General features: G+C 36.7%; 3 protein-coding genes across 4 annotated transcripts; all 3 read left to right on the forward strand.

Moving 5' to 3' along the window:
* Positions 1-7,195: 7,195 nt before the first annotated feature.
* Positions 7,196-11,332, forward strand: LOC112187865 (actin-related protein 2). Its single transcript, XM_024326821.2, has 15 exons — positions 7,196-7,353; positions 7,447-7,557; positions 7,652-7,786; positions 7,874-7,945; positions 8,058-8,136; positions 8,369-8,418; positions 8,611-8,714; positions 8,824-8,892; positions 8,974-9,037; positions 9,377-9,445; positions 9,662-9,745; positions 9,920-9,978; positions 10,397-10,463; positions 10,739-10,822; positions 10,914-11,332. Exons 1-15 carry the CDS (start codon positions 7,312-7,314, stop codon positions 10,992-10,994), a joined length of 1,170 nt encoding a protein of 389 aa, XP_024182589.1. The 5' UTR covers positions 7,196-7,311; the 3' UTR covers positions 10,995-11,332.
* Positions 11,333-12,129: 797 nt separating this feature from the next.
* On the forward strand, positions 12,130-14,452 carry LOC112188463 (omega-hydroxypalmitate O-feruloyl transferase). The gene is made up of 3 exons (XM_024327580.2): positions 12,130-12,311; positions 12,454-12,921; positions 13,007-14,452. The coding sequence occupies exons 1-3, from the start codon at positions 12,309-12,311 to the stop codon at positions 13,871-13,873; spliced, it is 1,338 nt and encodes a 445-aa protein (XP_024183348.1). The 5' UTR covers positions 12,130-12,308; the 3' UTR covers positions 13,874-14,452.
* A 710-nt stretch (positions 14,453-15,162) lies between these two features.
* Positions 15,163-20,312, forward strand: LOC112188171 (UPF0400 protein C337.03). 2 transcript variants are annotated; one of them, XM_040515005.1, is made up of 8 exons: positions 15,163-15,381; positions 16,112-16,273; positions 16,773-17,020; positions 17,194-17,313; positions 17,397-17,544; positions 18,753-18,892; positions 18,980-19,015; positions 19,176-20,312. In XM_040515005.1, the coding sequence occupies exons 2-8, from the start codon at positions 16,198-16,200 to the stop codon at positions 19,977-19,979; spliced, it is 1,572 nt and encodes a 523-aa protein (XP_040370939.1). In that variant the 5' UTR covers positions 15,163-15,381; positions 16,112-16,197; the 3' UTR covers positions 19,980-20,312. The 2 variants fall into 2 exon arrangements, with proteins under 2 accessions (XP_040370939.1, XP_024182998.1); XM_024327230.1 differs by having other exon boundaries at positions 16,139-16,273.
* The last annotated feature ends 909 nt before the right edge of the window (positions 20,313-21,221 follow it).

Below are 21,221 nucleotides of genomic sequence, written 5' to 3' on the forward strand. Positions count from 1 at the left end.
CTCGTGATATTAAATGTCGATATCTTCATTCTTTTTAAGAAAACTTACTAATTACTTTATATATTTATGATCGAGCTAAGTCGCACCACATCTTAAAATACTAGCCAAATTTAATCTTTCTCATATTCATTTTGATTTGGCTCATTCACACCTCTAAACCTAGTATAAGTAAAACAAGAAAAATTATTTCAATACATAAACTTCTCAACATATACTAGCACAAAAGAAATAATTACAGCTCCACGTTTGGAAAATTCAATAAATGGTAGGACATAAGAAACCAGATCAATATATATATATATATCAAAAGTTTGACGTTTACTACTCTAAATTATATTATCGGGATTATATTGAGTTTAACTCGTTTATATTTTGTTTGAATCATACTAAGCTAATCAGAAATTTGCTCTCCTAAAAATATAAACAACAACACACATTTACCTCAAATTAAGCTTAAACTTCATTTACTCATTCAATTAATCACTTGAGTTAACTCCAAGAACTTGCATTCACGTTCCAAAAACACCATTATTTGGTCCAGTAAAAATAAGAGAATTTTTAATTTTAATGTTGGTAGTCATAACTGTAATATCAGCAATAACATATGTGAACTAGTCTTATATATTGTTCATATCAGACACCAGTAGCAAGCTTTTCTGAACTCAAATTAGAGTACAATATGGTTTACTTACATGTGTATATGTATATGTGTATTAACTTAATCGAGTTAATAATATGTATGTATATGTAAGTACCTATCTGTTATGAATTAAATTCAAAAGTATGATGATTAAGACAAAACGGATTAGGACAAGCAGTTATTTAGACAGTTCCTTGATGGAAGGAACTGTCATGCAACTGCACCAAAATCAGTTTATAAACTGGAACCTTCATCTTTTGGTCCCTGCTAGAACACAGCAATATTCTCATTCTGATTTGTCCCATCAAGCAAACTGGAGAAGATATAGTGTGGATCTAGGAGAAGATCAAAATGGATTCCAACACCAGTCAACCAAGTTAGTTTACTCAATCATTCAGTTTATATTAACATTTGATTTATTTTCTGAGATAGCTTTCTAGGACATCAAGTTATTTCTTTAATGTTCTTCAACAATTGGTATCAGAGCATCTATACTCAGATTTAAATCAATGTTTGTTTAATTTTTGATAAGTTAAATGATCTGGGGCATTATTTTGAAATGCTGTTCATGAATATTTACATGCATATCAATAGCACTGCAGAAATTCATCAAACCATGTTGATTATTCTGTATCATATTTATATTGAATGCAATACTATTACTGTCATTTCCTTGATTTATAACTATATATATGTGCTTCTAATAATTATACATATGAGTTCAAGATCATATCTGCATATTTCAGTATAATACATAATGCTGCCACAGTAGCCATGTTTACATTGATGTATGCAGTAAATTAATGAGCATTCTTTTACATATGATCTGATATATATGTGTACAATACTAACAAATTAGTTGGCATATATATACTTAGACATACTTCTCAGAAAGAATCATCAAGAAAACTTGAAGATTTAGAATAAGATCTAACTTCCAAAGCAGTTAGACATCCTGAAACTAAATTTTCTTATCAAACATATATGACAGATTACAGATCTTCATGCATTTCGTTAAAGATATGTGTATCACAAATGATACCAATTTCTTGAAAATGAAACATGCACATTCATCTGCTTATATGATATTCATTAAATGTTTTTCAAGAGAATTAACATTGGGATGTGCATATATATAAATTTTCTGGTATAAAGTGAAACTGGAACTGTATTATATATGCAAATACAGATATGAATGACTGATTTAAGTTGAAAATTCATTCCAGCAATGCATTTTCCTATGAGCATCAATCAAATTGAATTGCTCAATGGACTGAACTTCAAGAAATGGAAGGGAGATATAGAACTCAACCTGGGCATTCTGGACTTTGACCATGTGCTTAAGGAAGACCCACCCGCTGAGTTGCCTGCAACAGCATCTAAGGAAGCAAGAGACAGGTATCAACAATGGCACAAGCACAACAGAATGGCACTAATTTGCATCAAGAAGAGTATGACTGATGCAGTCAAGGGAGGCATACCAGATTCTGAGTTTGCACAAGTCTACTTCAATTCAATTGCTGAGAAGTATAGGGTCTCTGACAAGGCTGAAATTAGCACACTCATGAATGCACTGACTGGGATGAAATACAATGGACATGGAAGCATAAGAGAGTACATTATGAAAGGAATTGACATTGCAGGAAAGCTGAAAGGCCTGAATATGAACATTGATGATCCTTTTCTGGTGCATATGTTGCTGAATTCGTTCCCTGATCAATATAGCCATCTCAAGAGCCTCTATAACACACAGAAAGAAAAATGGAGTCTTAATGAACTGATTTCCATTTGTGTGCAGGAGGAAGATGAAGTGATCAAAAGGGGAAAGGCAGTAAGCATCAACTACATTGCCAAGCCAAAGTCTAAGAAAAACTTTGGCAACAAGAACTTTAAGGCTAGTTCTTCAAAATCTGGTGTGAAGACTGATCTGAACAAAAACAAGTCTCTCAGCAAAAATGGTCCAATGAAATGTTTCTTTTGCAAGAAAACTGGTCATTTCAAGAAGGACTGTGAGGGTTTCAAAAATTGGCTGAACAAGAAAGGTACTTTTTTGTTAAAATCAATTTTCGCTTTAGAGTCTCATGCATCTGTTAGTAAAACTTCATGGTGGTTTGACACTGGTTCACCCATACATATTGTTAATTCTTTGCAGGGATTATCAAGCCAAACAATCCCAAAGAAGAATGAAACAAGGGTATGCACTGCAAGTGGCCAAAGGGTGGCAGTTCAAGCTGTAGGAAGTGTCAAATTAGTATTTAGGAATAAGTATGTACTAGTATTAGATAATGTGTATTGTATTCCTTCAATAAAGAGAAACCTAATATCTGGTTCTCTATTTGTAATGGATGATGCTTTCAGCTTTTCAAGCAATAATAGGTCTATGTATTTCTATGAAAATTCATCTTGTTTTGGTGATGCTACTTTGATAGATGGTTACTGGCATGTCAATTGCATAAATGCAGCTTTTGAAAAACATCAAGTTTTCAATATTTCAAAAACTGTTGGTGTTAAAAGAAAGCACAAACAGCATGTATCTTCTTTTCTTTGGCACAGAAGGCTAGGACATGTTTCAAAACAAAGGCTTCACGAATTAGTGAAACAAGAAATTTTACCTGCATTAGACTTTAGTGATTTTGAAACTTGTGTGGACTGTTTGAAAGGAAAAATGACAAGTCAAAGAAATTTCAGTTCCAAAAGGTCTGCAACCTTGCTTGAATTAATTCACACAGATGTTTGTGGTCCATTTCCTGTCAATACCATTTGTGGAAATTCATATTTTGTGACCTTCATTGATGATTTTTCAAGATATTGCTTTGTGTATTTAATTTCTGAAAAATCACAAGTGATTGATGTTTTCAAAATCTTCAAAACTGAAGTAGAGAGACAAACAGAAAGACTTATTAAAGTCATAAGGTCAGATCGAGGAGGTGAGTACTATGGAAAATATTCAGAAAAAGGGCAACATAAAGGACCTTTCGCTGCATATCTAGAACAATGCGGCATTGTTGCTCAATATACCACCCCATATACACCACACCAGAATGGTGTATCTGAAAGAAGAAATAGAACATTAATGAACATGGTTAGAAGCATGTTCTGCAGATCAGGATTACCAAGGTTCTTGTGGGGAGAGGCTTTGAAAACAGCTAACTATATCTGCAATAGAACACCAAGCAAGGCTGTCAACAACACTCCATTTGAAAATTGGTGTGGTTACAAACCAAGCCTCAACCATCTTCATGTTTGGGGCTGCAGGGCAGAAGCAAGAATTTACAATGGAGAAAATGACAAGCTTGAGTCCAAATCAATCAGTGCATACTTCATTGGTTATTCAGAAAAGTCTAAGGGATTCAAGTTTTACTGTCATACAAGGCATAACAGAATTTTTGAGACACATAGAGCAACATTCTTTGATGAAATGTTTGATCAAAGTGAAGATATGATTATGGATAATGATGTGGGACAACAATTTCATCACATGGAAAGCTGGTTTATATTTCCAGAAATACTGCAATCTCTTGCAGTAGATGTATTCCAAGAACCAATCATAGAAAATCAAACTCAAGCAGTCAATGAGGTAGAACCAGTTATTGAAGATGATCATCCCCAGGAAAATGTAGAAATGCCAGAACCAATCATTCAAGAACAACCAGTTTTGAGGAGGTCAGGAAGAGCAAGAAAATCTGCAATATCAAGTGATTATCATTTGTTCTTGACTGCAGTTGACTTTGATTTGGGGGAAGAAAATGATCCAACCTCATTAAAAGAGGCTATGCAATCTGATAATAGTCACAAATGGAAGCTTGCTATGGAGGATGAACTTAAAAGCATGTCACAAAATGGGGTTTGGACACTGGTTGACAAAACTGCAGATTTAAAGCCAATTGGATGCAAATGGGTTTACAAGACCAAAAGAGATGCAAATGGCAGAATAGAGAGGTACAAGGCTAGACTTGTGGCAAAAGGGTACAATCAGAAAGAAGGGATAGACTACAATGAGACTTTTTCACCAGTCTCAACCAAAGATGCCTTTAGAGTGATAATGGCATTGGTGGCACATTTCGACCTAGAATTACATCAAATGGATGTTAAAACTGCTTTTCTGAATGGAGATTTGCAGGAGCATATCTACATGCTTCAACCAGAAGGCTTTATAAAAGATGAGAAAAAAGTCTGCAAGCTTAACAAGTCAATTTATGGATTGAAGCAAGCATCCAGGCAATGGTATTTAAAATTTGATGCTGTGATTTCAAATTTTGGTTTTGAAGAAAACAAGTTGGATGAATGTGTATACTGCAAGGTTAGTGGGAGTCATTTCATATTTTTAATTTTATATGTAGATGACATCCTGTTAGCTAGCAGCAATGTTGGTTTGCTTAAAGCCACAAAAGAATTTCTGATGAAAAACTTTGACATGAAAGATATGGGGGAAGCTCACTATGTGCTTGGAATAGAAATTAGCAGAAATAGAAAACAATGCATGTTAGGATTGTCACAAAAGAATTACATAGATAAAATTATGCACAGGTTTGGGATGGAGAAATGCAGGTCAGGGAGTGCACCTATTTCTAAAGGTGATAAACTGCACAAAGGGCAGTGTCCTCAAAATATGTTAGAAAGGAAAAGTATGGAGGATGTACCCTATGCAAAATTGGTTGGAAGTCTTATGTATGCACAAGTTTGTACCAGGCCAGATATAAGCTTTGCAGTGAATATGTTGTCTAGATATCAATCAAATGCTGGCCATGAGCATTGGATTGCAGGGAAAAAGGTGTTGAGGTACTTGAAAAATACTAGAGATCACATGATGGTGTACAGAAGGATCGAAGATCAAGAGTTAAAAGTAGAGTGTTATACGGATGCCTCATACAAGCAAGATTTGGATGATTTAAAATCAACATCAGGCTACATTTTCATGCTTGCAGGAGGAGCAGTTTCATGGAAAACCAGTAAGCAATCACTGACCGCTACTTCCACCTTTCAAGCAGAATATATTGCCATATATGAGGCAACTGCCCATGCTTTGTGGTTAAGGAATTTCATTTCCAGAATGAAAGTAGTAGACACAATTGAAAGGCCATTGGTTATATATTGTGACAATGCAGCAGCTGTATTTTTTTCTAAGAACAACAGAAGGACATCTGGTTCAAGGAACATAGATGTGAAATATTTCTCAGTAAGAGAAAGTGTGAGAGACAATGAGATAGAGGTGACAAAGATTGGTACAAGGGAACAGCTTGCAGATCCACTGACCAAGGCACTGCCAGTCTCAGTGTTTATTGATCATGTGGGAAATATGGGAGTTTTAGGTAGTTTTCATAATTAACAATGCAATCTGCTATGAAACTATCAAGTAATACAGTAAATTAGTATTGCAAACAGTTGATTATTTCAGTCTTCATATAATCTTGAATAAAATCACTTTATTCAAAGCTGCATTACTGCATAATTCATTGTGTATATACATTTAAGTATAGCTGACTTTATATCAGCAAGCATGCAGCAAATTAATTCCATCAGGATCATTTAGACTTGCAAATCGATTAATATATATGGCAAGCATGATCATACTAGTGGTAATCCATGTAATTCAGTTTACCATATTGTGGTTATAAAAGATTAATGATTTGTCAATTCATTATACTCTTTTATGATTCAATGTGGTGGAGCTTAATTGACAGGATTTTGAAGGCAGATAGTAAATTGAGTTCAAGTGCACATTAAAGGAAAGGGCTTGCTGAAATTTGGATATAATATAATCCTAGTTCAGTGGGAGATTGTAATATCAGCAATAACATATGTGAACTAGTCTTATATATTGTTCATATCAGACACCAGTAGCAAGCTTTTCTGAACTCAAATTAGAGTACAATATGGTTTACTTACATGTGTATATGTATATGTGTATTAACTTAATCGAGTTAATAATATGTATGTATATGTAAGTACCTATCTGTTATGAATTAAATTCAAAAGTATGATGATTAAGACAAAACGGATTAGGACAAGCAGTTATTTAGACAGTTCCTTGATGGAAGGAACTGTCATGCAACTGCACCAAAATCAGTTTATAAACTGGAACCTTCATCTTTTGGTCCCTGCTAGAACACAGCAATATTCTCATTCTGATTTGTCCCATCAAGCAAACTGGAGAAGATATAGTGTGGATCTAGGAGAAGATCAAAATGGATTCCAACACCAGTCAACCAAGTTAGTTTACTCAATCATTCAGTTTATATTAACATTTGATTTATTTTCTGAGATAGCTTTCTAGGACATCAAGTTATTTCTTTAATGTTCTTCAACAATAACGACAACGGTTAAGAAAACTGAAATACACGATTCATGATGTCGTTTTTGTACATATAGCTCTAGGAGATGTAATCAGGCAGCGCATGTTTTAGCAAAAAATACGTTTTTGTTTCCTGTATTTCAAGTTTGGGTTGAGGAAGAGGCACAATGACTCTCCCGTGTACTTATTTCTGATGTAATTATCCAAGATTGCTTTTTAATGCAATTCTTATTTCTCTAAAAAAAAAAAAATGATGTCGTTTCTGTAGGCGTTGAAGAAAGCAAAGCCCGTCACTCTTTCCTGCGTCTACTTGAAGTAATGTGGTCGATGAAAATCATCACAAAAAACCAACGAGAGCCATAGATAGCTTCAGCTCATCATGAACAACCGCAAAGTCGTCGTCTGCGACAACGGCACCGGAGTACTAACTTTTTCCGAATTTCATTTCGATCCTCATGAACAATTACCTCTGCTTTAGATCTGAATCAATCTGTATTCTGGGTTTAATCTGCAGTATGTGAAATGTGGGTTTGCCGGAGAGAACTTCCCTACATCTGTGTTCCCCTGCGTAGTTGGAAGGCCGTTGCTTCGCTATGAGGAATCACTCATGGAACAAGAAATCAAGGTCCAAACTTTCACCACTCTTTGACATAAAAAAAAGGTTGAAATTTTAGCGTGTTTCTTAATTTTCCTTTATATTTTGGTGTGAATTCGCGTAGGATATTATTGTGGGGGAAGCTTGCGCAGAGTTTCGACACCAATTGGAGATAAACTACCCTGTTAACAATGGCATTGTGCAGAACTGGGATGATATGGGTCATGTCTGGGACCATGCATTCTATAGTGAGCTAAAAGTATACTTCTTGTTGCCTTTGGTTGTTTTTGGCCGTATAGTTTTGTTGGGATGGTTGATAACTCTGATTTCTATTGTTTGTCGACAGATAGATCCTACTGAATGCCATATATTACTCACAGACCCTCCTCTCAATCCCTTGAAGAACCGCGAAAAGATGGTCTGTTTTTGCGGTTTCTTTATTAGGCAGTGGCTTAGTTTGGTTCATTTATGTGTACTGCAGTGAATATTATTGTTGGCCTCTCGTGATTTGGCTTGATTCAATGTTTCAGATCGAGACCATGTTTGAGAAGTACAATTTTGCTGGCGTCTTCATTCAAATTCAAGCTGTTTTAACACTGTATGCTCAAGGTGCTTATAGAGATGATTGAAGGTTAAATGTTTATATTGCTGTTCTTACCCCAATTCGTTTGTTCCCCCTATTTTTGTTTGTACAAAAAAGCATGTCTTTTCGAATGCTGCACTTTGAGCTCTGCAGATACACAAGAAAAGTGAAAGCACTTGGTTGCTTGCTAACAGGATTATATTTCTAAAACTTTTGCTTCTTTTTGACATGTGATTAAGCATTTCCTTCTTTCTGCAGGATTGCTGACAGGATTAGTTATTGACTCTGGTGATGGCGTTACTCATGTGGTAAATACCTGAATTACAACTTTTATGTTATGTATTACAAGTTTTTGGATTGGTTGGTGTAGTGTATCACTTTTTAATTACATATTTAAGCTGATTAGTTCTCAAAAATTTCAAAGGAATAAGACCAATTTCAGGAAATCATTGCCTTTGAATCTATACCGTATCTAAATTATTTTGGCTTCAACCCCCCAGGTTCCAGTTGTTGATGGCTACTCATTTCCTCATCTTACAAAGCGAATGAATGTAGCTGGCCGGCACATAACATCCTATCTTGTTGATTTGCTCTCACGGAGGGGGTGAGAACCAACTGCTCATAACTTAGTAACATCAGTATTGTTTGCATTACTCTTCGGTTATTTAGAGAAACTTCATTGAGTTGAGAAATTCTACCTTTCTTTCTTTCAGGTATGCAATGAATAGGACGGCTGATTTTGAGAGTGTTAGGGAAATCAAAGAGAAGCTCTGCTATATAAGGTAAACAAAATTCTTATGCCATATTTTAATCTTCTGGAACTTATTGATTACATTATTCATCATATGTCCCATTTGGTGCAGTTATGATTACAAAAGGGAGTATCAGTTAGGACTGGAGACAACCATACTTGTAAAGAATTACACTGTAAGTTGAATTCTTTTTGGCATCTTGTTAGTGTTTATACAGTCATTTAATTTTCTTGTACCAAAAAAGTGGCAATTCTTTAAAACATGACTGGACTGTAGAGATATAGTCAGGGGGAGCTACAATCTCCGTTCGTCTTCTATCTGCATATATGTCCCTCTATATGTTTGTCTAAGTAATGCCAGTTATTTCTCTTATTTGCACCGTTAAATTTCTTTCTGATTAAACATTGGTCTATATTTTAGGTTTTAGTCGGTCACTTTTCTGTATGATTTTGAGCAGTTATAGCATTGACCAATTTATTGATCTGAATTCACTGATATATGTTGGTATAATCAGCTGCCAGATGGAAGGGTGATCAAAGTCGGCACTGAAAGGTTCCAGGCTCCCGAGGCTCTTTTCACACCTGTAATTTTCCAGTCTTTATGTGCTCTTTTCTGGATATTGTTTAATTTAAATTCTTCTCTAGTCAATCATATTACTTTTAGTAGTTGTTCACTACTAGAAACAGTTATCATTTCTTTAAAGTGATATTAGTACCTGCAACGCTGGTTTGTGGGAACCAAATTAGACATTTTGGTAAATTTGGAGGTTTTAAAATTCACAAGTATCTTCATTATACAGGAACTTATAGATGTTGAAGGTGATGGGATGGCTGACATGGTGTTCCGCTGCATTCAGGAAATGGATATTGACAATAGGATGATGGTACTAATTTGAATTGCATTTCAAATCAGCATTGATCAATTCTGTATTTGTTTGATGGGATTTGCAATTCCTCTATCAGTTCTAAATGAAGATTTCTTTAGTACAGCATGCTTTTTGTACCTAAACTTACCAGTATATAGTTTTAAAAGTGTAAATGGAATTCCTTGTTTGCAGCTTTACCAGCATATAGTTTTAAGTGGAGGGAGCACGATGTATCCTGGATTACCCAGTCGGTAAAATCTTAACCCTTCTTTGCATGACTTCTGATTGGTGTAGTTTTTGTCAAGGAATATTCAATGTGTATATCAAGTTTCTGTATGTTTGATAACTTTGAATGAAACTAAAACTACTCTTTAGTCCCAATCTTGGTCATTTATTATTGTTTTCCTACTTATGTGTCAAGAATCTGCAACGTCACTTCCTCAGTAGTATGAACCCATTTGCATTCTCACTCTCTCATCAAATACATATGAGATTAGATAACTTATATATGGAGTTTCAGAATCTCAAGTATGAGTTCCATGATCTCTTTTTGAAGACTGAACAAAGTGAACTCTTTTTCATTCTTGGGCACTTTTTTCTTTTCTAAATTAATGAGAAATAGAAATTAGAAATTGATTAATTCTGACACTACTTTTGGTGTTTCTTCAGTTTGGAGAAAGAAATTTTGGATCGTTATCTCGACGTTGTTTTGAAGGGTAACAAAGATGGATTGAAGGTACGATATGTGTTATGTGTTTAATAGACTTGAAAGAGAAGAACCAGAGCATCAGAGAAATAGTTGGAACATAATGTTAATATTTAGTACTGAAATAACTGTGGTTAATCTCCTTAAAAAAATGTGCTGAGGTTGTGAGTAACTGAGTGGTTAAGCTTGGCCCACAAGTCATAATTATTTAAACTAGAAAAAGGACAATTATTAGAGAGAGTACAAGAAGTTTAATCTGGAATTATAAATTGAGTTCAAATGTTGTTTTCCTTGTGCTCTAACAGAAGTTGCGTTTGCGAATCGAAGATCCTCCTCGAAGAAAGCACATGGTGTATCTAGGTGGTGCAGTCCTTGCTGGAATCATGAAGGTACATGTCATTGATTGTTCTCTTTAGCACAGGTCAAGTTTGTGTATGATGTTATCTAAGAAACTTTCAATGGGGTGGTTACTACCTGCAGGATGCTCCTGAATTTTGGATTACAAGGGAGGATTATCTAGAAGAAGGAGTTGCTTGTCTAAGCAAGTGTGGTCAGGCATGACTTTCAAGGTCAGTTGCCACCCGCTTAGCTGTTTTGAGTAGTTGGGCTGTACAAGCAAAACAATGAGAGAGCAAGACATTATCATGTCAGATGGTCCTCTCAGTAGTACCACATGGCTGGAAAATAGATAAGAATGTAGAAACTAATGGTGTTTGTGTGATAAGAATCGGCCAAGGCATTAAGAGTTATATCCTGATGGCTGGAATATAAAACAAACAAACAATGTAGAAATTATTCTGTATTTTTTAAATTTTAATTGTGGTTTGGCACAGTGAGGTTCAAGCTTTTGCTATATAACAGCTTGCACAGAGTTATAAATTAAGTGATTCGAACATGAATTTTCTGTGCGGTTAATATTCTTTCTGTTATGCCGAGATCCTTACTTTTCCGATGAATGGTTGTGTCTCTGTCCTTGCTAAGCCTGTATTTTGAATTTTGCAGCAGATCAGAATTTCTAGTTTTCTTTTCATGTGCACAGTAAATTTAAGATTTTAGGTACAGTGTTTACTCTAAATACTTGCAATTAAGACGTGATTACAGCAGTTCACCGATTATATTAACTGTAGAAGCATCTTCCTTCATCTAGATGAATTTGGTACAGAGAAACTGAGGAAAATGGGAAATGGATTAACTAAACAGCTCATCTATCATTAAAAATAAACCAAGGTAATCATCAAAAAAATAAAAATAAAACGATAAACTAATTTTCTTATATTTTACTTTCGCTGGAAACCAAATATCTCTCCTTCACGCATGTCACTGTGTCCGTTAAAAAGCAACCTAGTACTTAATGAGACGAAGTTTGCTGTCTTTTTACCTTTTTTTGTTTTTTGTTTTGTTTTAAATTGTTTTTGGACTGGTAAATTGGCGTTTTCGTATTCATCAGTTTATGGAAAGATGGTATATCTTGTTAAACCAAGTAAGAGAGTTTTGGAGGCCAACCCCACCCATAATGGATTCCTTGTCTGGTAGGTTAGGTCACAGTACCAGTAACCTACTCTCACCCATTTTCTATTTTTCTGCATACATTACTAAATGAAATGAAGACTCTGTCCAATAAACACCACTCTAAAACAGAACACCTGCAATTCCATATCATTTGCCAAAATCATTCGTGTCATACATGCACCATCTGGTTTCAGATTTCAGACACAACTACCTATCCCTTTCACATTATATTAATCTTCTCAGATAAGTAACACAGCTTCATTATAAGCAAGGCCCAGCCATTCACTTTCTATATTACAGCTCCCTAATTGAGTTCTGAGCATTCCCTTCAGTTATTTCGAGAACTATCTTCTTCTGCTTGCAAACATGGTTTGTTTTCTCAAAAGCAAAAGATGCATATTAAGATTATAAGTCATATATTGTGCATTTGTTTTCATTCCACTTTTCGAGCTTCCAATTCTTACCAATCTTGCCTTTTGTTCTCTACTTTTTTTTTGACATTATGGTTCAGGTTGTGGAAGCTGGAGATTCTGCTGCAATGAACAACTCCAGTGGGAATGTGTTCCAACTCAAAGTGAAGCAAGGAGAGCCAACTCTGGTTTCCCCTGCAGAAGAAACAGACAAGGGTTTGTACTTCCTCTCTAACCTCGACCAAAACATTGCGGTCACTGTTCGAACTATTTATTGTTTCAAGTCAGATGAGAAAGATAATAGCAAGGCAGGGGAAGTGATCAAGAATGCTCTCAAAAAGGTTCTTGTCCACTATTACCCCCTTGCTGGGCGCCTGTCAATCAGCTCGGAAGGAAAGCTCATTGTAGATTGCACCGGAGAAGGAGCTGTTTTCGTTGAGGCAGAAGCAGATTGTACAATAGAAGATATTGGAGACATAACAAAACCTGATCCGGAGACTCTTGGAAAGCTGGTCTATGACATTCCTGGTGCCAAGAACATACTAGAAGTGCCTCCTCTTGTGGCCCAGGTATGTAAACCTCTACCTCAACACACTTGATCATTTCTTTTCACCAAAATACAACACTTGGTACCTTACTTCTTATGACATTTAGGTGACAAAATTCAAATGCGGAGGGTTTTCTCTTGGCCTGTGCATGAACCACTGTATGTTTGATGGCATTGGGGCTATGGAGTTTGTGAACTCATGGGGAGAGACTGCGAGAGGTTTGCCATTAACAGTTGTTCCGTTCATAGACAGAAGCATACTCAAAGCACGAAACCCACCTAAGATAGAGCACCTGCACCAAGAGTTCTCTGAGATTATTGATGGCAATTCTAGCCTTAACTCTTCTGAAGTTGATGAAGACAAGATGCTGTATAGGTCCTTCTGTTTTGACACTGAGAAGCTCGAAAAGCTGAAAACTAAAGCCAGGGAAGACGGCGCTCTTGACAAGTGCTCTACATTTGAAGCCCTCTCAGCATTTGTGTGGAAAGCTCGGACTAGAGCCCTGAGACTCTTGCCTGAACAACAAATCAAGCTCTTGTTTGCTGTTGATGGGAGGCATAAGTTCAACCCACCACTCCCAAACGGGTACTTTGGGAATGGCATTGTGTTGACACATGCAATCTGTGAAGCAGGTGATCTGCTGGAAAAGCCACTGTCACATGCGGTTGGGCTTGTTCAAGATGCCATCAAGATGGTCACTGACAGTTACATGAGATCAGCCATTGACTATTTCGAAGCAACGAGAGCTAGGCCTTCTTTGTCCTCTACTCTTTTGATCACAACTTGGTCTCGGCTTTCATTTTACACCACTGACTTTGGTTGGGGAGAGCCTATACTCTCAGGTCCAGTGGCTTTGCCGGAGAAGGAGGTGATCTTATTCCTGTCTCATGGGACAGAGAAGAAAAGCATTAACGTGCTTTTGGGTCTTCCAGCTTCTGCCATGAAGGTCTTTCAAGAACTGATGAATATGTAGATCAACAGCAAGAATTGTTTTTTCCTATGTAAGCTATTATATTTCGTGATTCACTACTACTTTGTAATGTGATGGTTTCTTATGGACTGCTGTTATGTTCTGATAAAAGATAGACGGTCCATGATGTTAATAATTTTCTTCCGGGTGCTTAAATTGAGAGTCCTGGTATTTGTTCTGTTCTACTTATGTCAGTGGCTCCTAAATATGTTTTGTCCATTTCAAAAAGAAACAAATTCAAGCTATCTATGTTAGAGCAATCGAAGTGTTCCTAGACGATGTGGGAAACAGGACTTGGCCTAGATTACTTCTCTGATTTAGTACAAGCAATCTGAGACTGGTGAAGAGATGAGCCTCCATTGTCATGGGATGTAAGCACCACATTTGGAAGATATGTATACTTCATGAATGCTCTGTGAACTCAAGAGGCAAAGACAGTTGAACTTTGGACTTGCCAATGCAATTTACCCAAAACACTTGGTCACTTGGACGTAGTACAATCAATCAAAAGCTAGCGAACGGAGAATCTCTTGCACGATCGTGATAGTCTCTAGATTGATCTAGAAGTTTTTATATTGTAAATGTGACCAAATTGTTTGTCCATGTTTTTTTTTTTTTTTTGTCAAATGTAACGTGTTTTTTATGAGCTTTACGTGCATTACCTTATAAGGATCATAAAAAAAACATTAGAAATAACGGTCATACGATTAAAACCCGCCCTAATGCTGTGCGCGAGAGCCTCATGTTAAGAGTCGAATAGAAGTTTTATATGCAAAAGTCTTTTCTACCCTTATTACTTGAGTGAGCAGATAAACTTTCTAATTCGACTCTTAACACACACTTGGGTGAGCAATAAAGTTTCTAAGTTGGATTTAGTGCAGAGTAAACAAGTTTTTCATTTTCTTCATAAGTTTAACTTGCAATATTTTTCATATTCCAATAGTGTTTCTCTGCAAAAAAAAAAAAAAACAAAATTTCTACTATACACACATGTATGGCAAACATACAGGATTTGACAATGTATAAGCTATAAATAAATAGTTGAGAGAGGAAGGCTATTTATAACATACACAGCGTCAAATTGTGTATTTATATCATTCATGCGTGTATAGATATAGATAGAACTTCCCAAGCAAAAATACTTTACTTTTGATATCACTCCAAAGTCCAAAGTAGATGGACCAAACTAGCTAGATGGACTTTTTGTAATTTTGGTTCTTTACCCTTCATAGAAAGGGTAGTTTAGGAAGTTTCACATCCCACCGCCCTGTAATATCCAAGCCGAGGCCGAAGCCCCAAACTCAAAAACAAAAAGAAAACAACCCGCTAAGGCTTTAAGCCTTAAAGCCTTGGTCTTCGTGGTTTGGGAGAACCCGAGTCCGACTCCGAATCCAATTTGGTCTGCGTCGCCTTCGTTCCAACTGAACCCTACTTTCCGACCCAACATTGATTCCATGGTACAACTCCTCCTGCGCGCTACCTTTACCCGCCACTGATTGGCTCATTCCCTGGTAAGGTCACCACTCTTAAGCTTTAGGGCTTCAAATTCTTACCGCCTCTGTTTTTTATTCGGTTAATTTCGACTGACTCTAGGGCTCTAGCTGTACTCTCATGCAAACCCCACCATTGTATGTTACTTGAGAATTTTGAAATTCAAATAGCTGTTATAACCGGCTAGGTCTTGATAGGTTGGGATTGATTGTTTTAGTCATCGAATAATTTGGGAGACGGAAACTGCTGTAAACAATTGAGGTTTGTAGTTTGTACGTTGGTAATGGAAAATTTGGAAGTCTGTGAATTGGCTTAAAGTATGTCGTTTGTGTTTCGCTCTACAAGTTGTTGCCATATTTGCAGACTTGTAGTGCGCAGGGCGTGAAAATTTGGGCGGTTATTACTTTCTACAAACATCTAAATATGTATAGTAAATTTATGTTGATTTATTAATGTTTGATTGTATTCTTTCTCAAAGTTTCGAGGGTGGACAGACGTCTTGCAAATTAAGTTTGAAACTTTGGTACTTAATATTTCCAGTTTTTCACTAGGCATGCAAGTATTGTATTTTTACAGTTTTCGCATAATGTTCTAAAATGTCATTTCTTGTAGGCTTTTTAAAGGCCTACAGGATTTAAAATCCAGATTCAGAGTTTATTAGTTCAAGTGATACTTGTTGAAATTTTAACACAGAAAACTGTGTTGTTCCTCTTCATCTAACCAAAGGTGGAAATTTGTTTTTTTTTATAGCTTTAATTGTTTTGCCGTTTCATGAAGGTTTCTCAGTGTGAAGCTCTGAACTGCAATCATTAGCTGGGCCAACTCTCGCTGCAGTCATGGGAAGTGCATTCAATCCTCAGATTTTAGTGGAGAAGCTAGCCAAGCTCAACAGCTCCCAAGCGAGCATAGAGAGTATCCTTCTGATGAATCATATGCAAAGCAATGTCTTCTTTAGCCTTTTATTTTCTATGGTTAAATTTAGACAGTCTCTGGACTTAGGGAGTGTGCCTGGTCTCTTCTCGTAGGACAAATTATCACCCTTCTGTTTCTTGACATCTCTTATGTAACTTTGGAATTTTGGTGTACCTATGAGGATTCTTAAACTAAAGTGGGTTTTTCAACCATTAGCAAATAACAATTTCAATGAATTTTTTGACTTTTGAGTTTGTTTACCTGTTACTCTGTACTGTAGTTAATTGCTCAGTTGATATTTATACCTTTCTCTCAAGCCCACACACAGACATGCGCGCACACACGTTATGAAATCCAAGTCAAAACTAGCAAATCTTGTTTCACAACTTGAGCTTTTGCATTTCTTTTTCTTTTCACATATGTTGGCAATGCTTGTTGTTAGTTTTGGTGTCAGTTACTTGGTGCCCCTAATTGGTGGTTTTCCTTAATGCCAATTAAGCTTTATCACATTGGTGCATTTTCCACATGAATAAAGCAAGACAAGTTGTTGAAACTTGGGCCAGGCAATTTCATTCTTCTCCGCGTGAACAAAGATTGGCTTTTCTGTATCTTGCAAATGATATTTTACAGAACAGTAGGCGAAAAGGTGCAGAGTTTGTTGGTGAGTTCTGGAAGGTACTTCCAGATGCTCTTCGCGATGTAATTGGGAGTGGAGATGAAGTTGGAAGAAATGCGGCACAACGACTGGTATATCGCTGTGCAAACTGTTTATCTTAAACCTTTTAATGGAACAAAATAGATTTTAATCATGTATAATATATGTCTTTTTTGTTTCCTCTTTTCATCTTTACTCCATTTTATTTCAAAAATTTAGGATGAAGTTATTGCTGATGTTCTTTTTTCAATATTTTCTCTTGTAGATTAATATATGGGAAGAAAGAAAAGTGTTTGGTTCTCGTGGCCAAATTCTAAAGGAAGAGTTTGTGGGAAGGCAGTTGGAAAGTAATAATAGAAATGGGAAGCATTTGTTGGTTAGACCGGTAATTCAGATTGCATACTTATTTCTTTGGTCAAGCATTTTGTTGCAGTTTATGATTTGATTACTAATTTTGTGTATAAACAGCCTGCTGGAACTTCATTGGACAAGATCGTATCAGATTACCAAGCTATATATGGCCAGATGGATGAAGACACTATCTTGAGAAAATGTAAGAATGCTATCAACTGTCTTGAGAAAGCAGACAAGGAGGTTGGTGGTGATTTCAATTCAGGTATATCCCACACCTATATCTTCCATATTGCGCGTTAGATGGAAAGTAAACTGTAATTGGTTTATTAAGATTTTCACTGTCAATCCGGTTATGCAGTATTTTGTAATATGAAACAATAGGTTAGTAAACATATCTTTTCTAATGTTATTCAGAGAGGGAAAGAGAGAATCAATAAGGTCGAGTTTTTTGGGGTGCAATCCTGGGAGGACAGAGGTGGATTGGGTAAACTGACATAATAGAGGCACATTAATAAATTAACTGGCATATACTTGAAGTGTGTGTAGTATCTTTGAGAAGCTTGCTACTTGCCAGGAACATGTATGAGAATTTTGGTATATTAAAAACAGGACAGCTATGTGAAAGAGATGTTTGGAGTGGGGCACTGGGGATCAGAGAGCTCCTGGGGAAACTGGAGACTGAGTTTTATATTGGAATTGGAATTAAAAGGGTTGAGGTCTGGATATCTAGTGGTTTGTAAAACTTATTTGCAACCAATGAACAAGTGTCATATCATGGTTCATTACATGCATTATCTCGCTTCTATGTATTGTATAGTTTGATCACTTTGATGTGGATCATAGATTCACAGGTTAAATTTTGTTGTTGTTTTCATATGTTTATTGTCGTTGCACATTTTGTGGGTACGAACTCAAGCATATTATATCATATAGTTAGTTTACCTGGAGCAACACAGATGCGTGACGACTCAATGTGATTAATGGTTTAGGGAGATCAATAATATCTGCAGCATCCTGCATTAAGAAATTTGTTGTATACTTGTATTACTTTTATGCTATTTTGAACTTAGTTGAGAGAGAGTGGCAATGTATCAAGGAGTCTAATTCTGCACCTTGTTTGGTAGTTTTTATTTATTTCTTTAAGAATTGTTTGTCTTTCGTGATAGTTAGTTTACCTGGAGCAACACAGATGCGTGACGACTCAATGTGATTAATGGTTTAGGGAGATCAATAATATCTGCAGCATCCTGCAATAAGAAATTTGTTGTATACTTGTATTACTTTTATGCTATTTTGAACTTAGTTGAGAGAGAGTGGCAATGTATCAAAGAGTCTAATTCTGCACCTTGTTTGGTAGTTTTTATTTATTTCTTTAAGAATTGTTTGTCTTTCCTGATAGTTAATACCACTGTAATTGAATTGGCATCTTCTGCTAGAAGTTTCTTGTTCTAAATTTTCTGTTTTGACTAGGGCAATTTCAAGGAGATACATTTGCACAGGAGGTACATGGGCAGCATGCCATACTAAGGGACTGTATTGATCAACTAACTGCAGTGGAATCATCAAGAGCTACTCTTGTGTCTCATCTGAAAGAGGCTCTTCAGGAGCAGGTTAGTCTACTGGCTCTTGTCAAGTTTAAGACATTAGAATTGCCATCAACTGTTTTGTGAGGCAAACTGACTTGGTTTTGTTACCAGGAATTCAAGTTGGATCAACTCCGAAACCAACTTCAGGTGTGTAGTGCATATCAATCTAATTATGTGGAAGTAACGTAACTATCTGGATGTTATATAATTAATAGCCATCTGATTGAATTTTTAGTGTGTAAAGCATCATATCATTTGAAAAGAAATTGAGCTGATAAGTGGGTACTCCGTATGTATTGTTCTCCAGGCGGCACAGTTACAGTCAGAACAAGCCAGTAATTTCTGCCGTCAGTTAATGAGTAGCAGCAATAATTTGCAGCCGATAGACCAGAACTCAAAGGAAGCTCATACCTCTGCAGCACCTCACAGCTTTATGGCAGTGGGTAGAGAGCAATCAGCTCCAGTAATGTACACACAGCAGGTTCCTTTTACCGAAAAGTCTGGTCATGTGGAGGAAGATCCTCGCAAGTCTGCAGCTGCTGCAGTGGCAGCAAAGCTAACTGCATCAACGTCCTCAGCCCAGATGCTCTCTTATGTCCTCTCCTCTCTGGCATCAGAGGGTGTCATCAGCAATCCAACTAAAGGGTCTTCTGGTGATTATCCATCTGAAAAGAGACTTAAACTCGATAATGATAACCAATTGTCACCTTATGTTCCCCAGAATCCTAACCCATCTGCATCATCTCCCTTCTCACATTCTGAATCACTCCAGCTGAATGTGTCTACAACCAGCCAACAATATACTCCTACCTTGCCACCACTTCCCCCATCATCTCCTCCACCATTGCCACCGTTACCACCAGTATCACAATACCCAGTGTCCCAGTATTTGCAGGCTCCTGGATCAACAACTTCTGTATCTTTTAGTTATAGCATGGCCCAGCCACAGACTTCCTCAGTGCCTGGTTATGCACCAGTAGGAGGAGCTCAAGTGAATGGGCTTCCACCTTTGATGGCACCAGCAAATCCTTATCAGAGTTTTCAGGGTTCAGATGGTAAATTTTACAACCAACAATCATCGATGCAATTGGCGCCAATGTCTAGGCAATGAAATTGTCAGTTTCAGAAGGAAGGAGGCTCTTGCTGAAGTTGATAAAACCGTCGGGTGTTGCAAAAGTTTTGAAGCTTTCCTTTCTCTCTCTGTAGAGAGGGAACTTGATTGCTCGTGTGCTTCTGATTACCTAGCTAGCTAATTAGATTTGCACATAGTAAATGTCTGTAATTTGTATTTTCAGAAGTCATTAGTTTGTGGATTTAGAACCTCCGTTCCCGGAGAATAGGATAATAATGCAGTCGATCGGTTGAGATAGATGAGTTTAGACAACAGTTTCTGTAGTTTCTTGTGACCTATATAATATATTCCTTCTGTGATTCATTTTCATTATATAGAAGTGATAATTTGTTGTTATAGAAGGACAAAATAGAAATTGATTAAGAATACGGGACGGTGGCGATGAAAGAGTCACGTGGCGGTGCGGATTTTGAAGAAACAGAGAGCATGTTTGCTGTTAATGAAATAAAGCGGTGGAAAGGGCAAGGGAGTCACCATTGTCTACTCGACTGTCGTATCTTCCTTCCTTTACCATGTGGAAATGGAAAGCCATGATAGTAGCCCAATCCCTTTGACCGTCAGGTCAAACTGATCTGACTCAGCTCACTTTGCCATATATGGTAATGATTTGTTAACCAATTAAAGGACTATATCTTCTTGTCGAAAAATAAATATAAATAAAGGACTATATCTACAATTCTACATGCATTGGAATGAGGATCGGATAAGGAGACAAAAAAGATGCAGATAAAATCATAAACTTAGCCCCACAGTATGTCCTAGTGCTGATTAGGACTTCGCATGCTGGCTTGGAAATGCTTAGTTTGTAATTCCTTCATACTTGAATTTGTCTCTTGTATAGTCCAACTTTTCTCATCACCATTCTCGGATCAAGAACAAGTGCACAAGCAAATTCGACTTCTAACTCAACCTTTCATAAAACTAATCGCGGAGTTCTCCATAATTTGTTCTTCCAAGTTCCAACTATGTCATAATTTTAGTCCTCAATCAATCAAGAGTTGGGCTACAAAGAAAAAGTCGACTTTTCTCTCTGCTAGAGTTTTTTCTCTAGCGGGGAAACTAATCGAGCTCTGATCTGATGGCAGCGGAAGAGACTATCGTGTATCTAGTTGGGGCGAGGATGCAATCTAACATCTTTTTTTCTATGTATGTGGCCGTTTGCTCTCTCAAAAATCGGTGTCGCTTTAGTCGTTCTTCGCAGTGATTTCCGGCATCTGGGGT

This window comes from Rosa chinensis, chromosome 2 (assembly GCF_002994745.2).
Source record: "Rosa chinensis cultivar Old Blush chromosome 2, RchiOBHm-V2, whole genome shotgun sequence".
NCBI classification, from domain to species: domain Eukaryota; kingdom Viridiplantae; phylum Streptophyta; class Magnoliopsida; order Rosales; family Rosaceae; genus Rosa; species Rosa chinensis.

Bases quoted from the DNA above. Each gene is read 5' to 3' on its own strand.
- LOC112188463 (XM_024327580.2), top strand. The intron at 12,922-13,006 runs GTATGTAAACCT...TATGACATTTAG, and splicing joins TGCCTCCTCTTGTGGCCCAG to GTGACAAAATTCAAATGCGG.
- LOC112188171 (XM_040515005.1), top strand. From the start codon at position 16,198: ATGGGAAGTGCATTCAATCCTCAGATTTTAGTGGAGAAGCTAGCCAAG. The intron at 17,314-17,396 runs GTAATTCAGATT...GTGTATAAACAG, and splicing joins AGCATTTGTTGGTTAGACCG to CCTGCTGGAACTTCATTGGA. The intron at 19,016-19,175 runs GTGTGTAGTGCA...ATTGTTCTCCAG, and splicing joins AACTCCGAAACCAACTTCAG to GCGGCACAGTTACAGTCAGA.
- LOC112187865 (XM_024326821.2), top strand. From the start codon at position 7,312: ATGAACAACCGCAAAGTCGTCGTCTGCGACAACGGCACCGGA. The intron at 7,558-7,651 runs GTCCAAACTTTC...GAATTCGCGTAG, and splicing joins TCATGGAACAAGAAATCAAG to GATATTATTGTGGGGGAAGC. The intron at 9,038-9,376 runs GTAAGTTGAATT...TGGTATAATCAG, and splicing joins TACTTGTAAAGAATTACACT to CTGCCAGATGGAAGGGTGAT.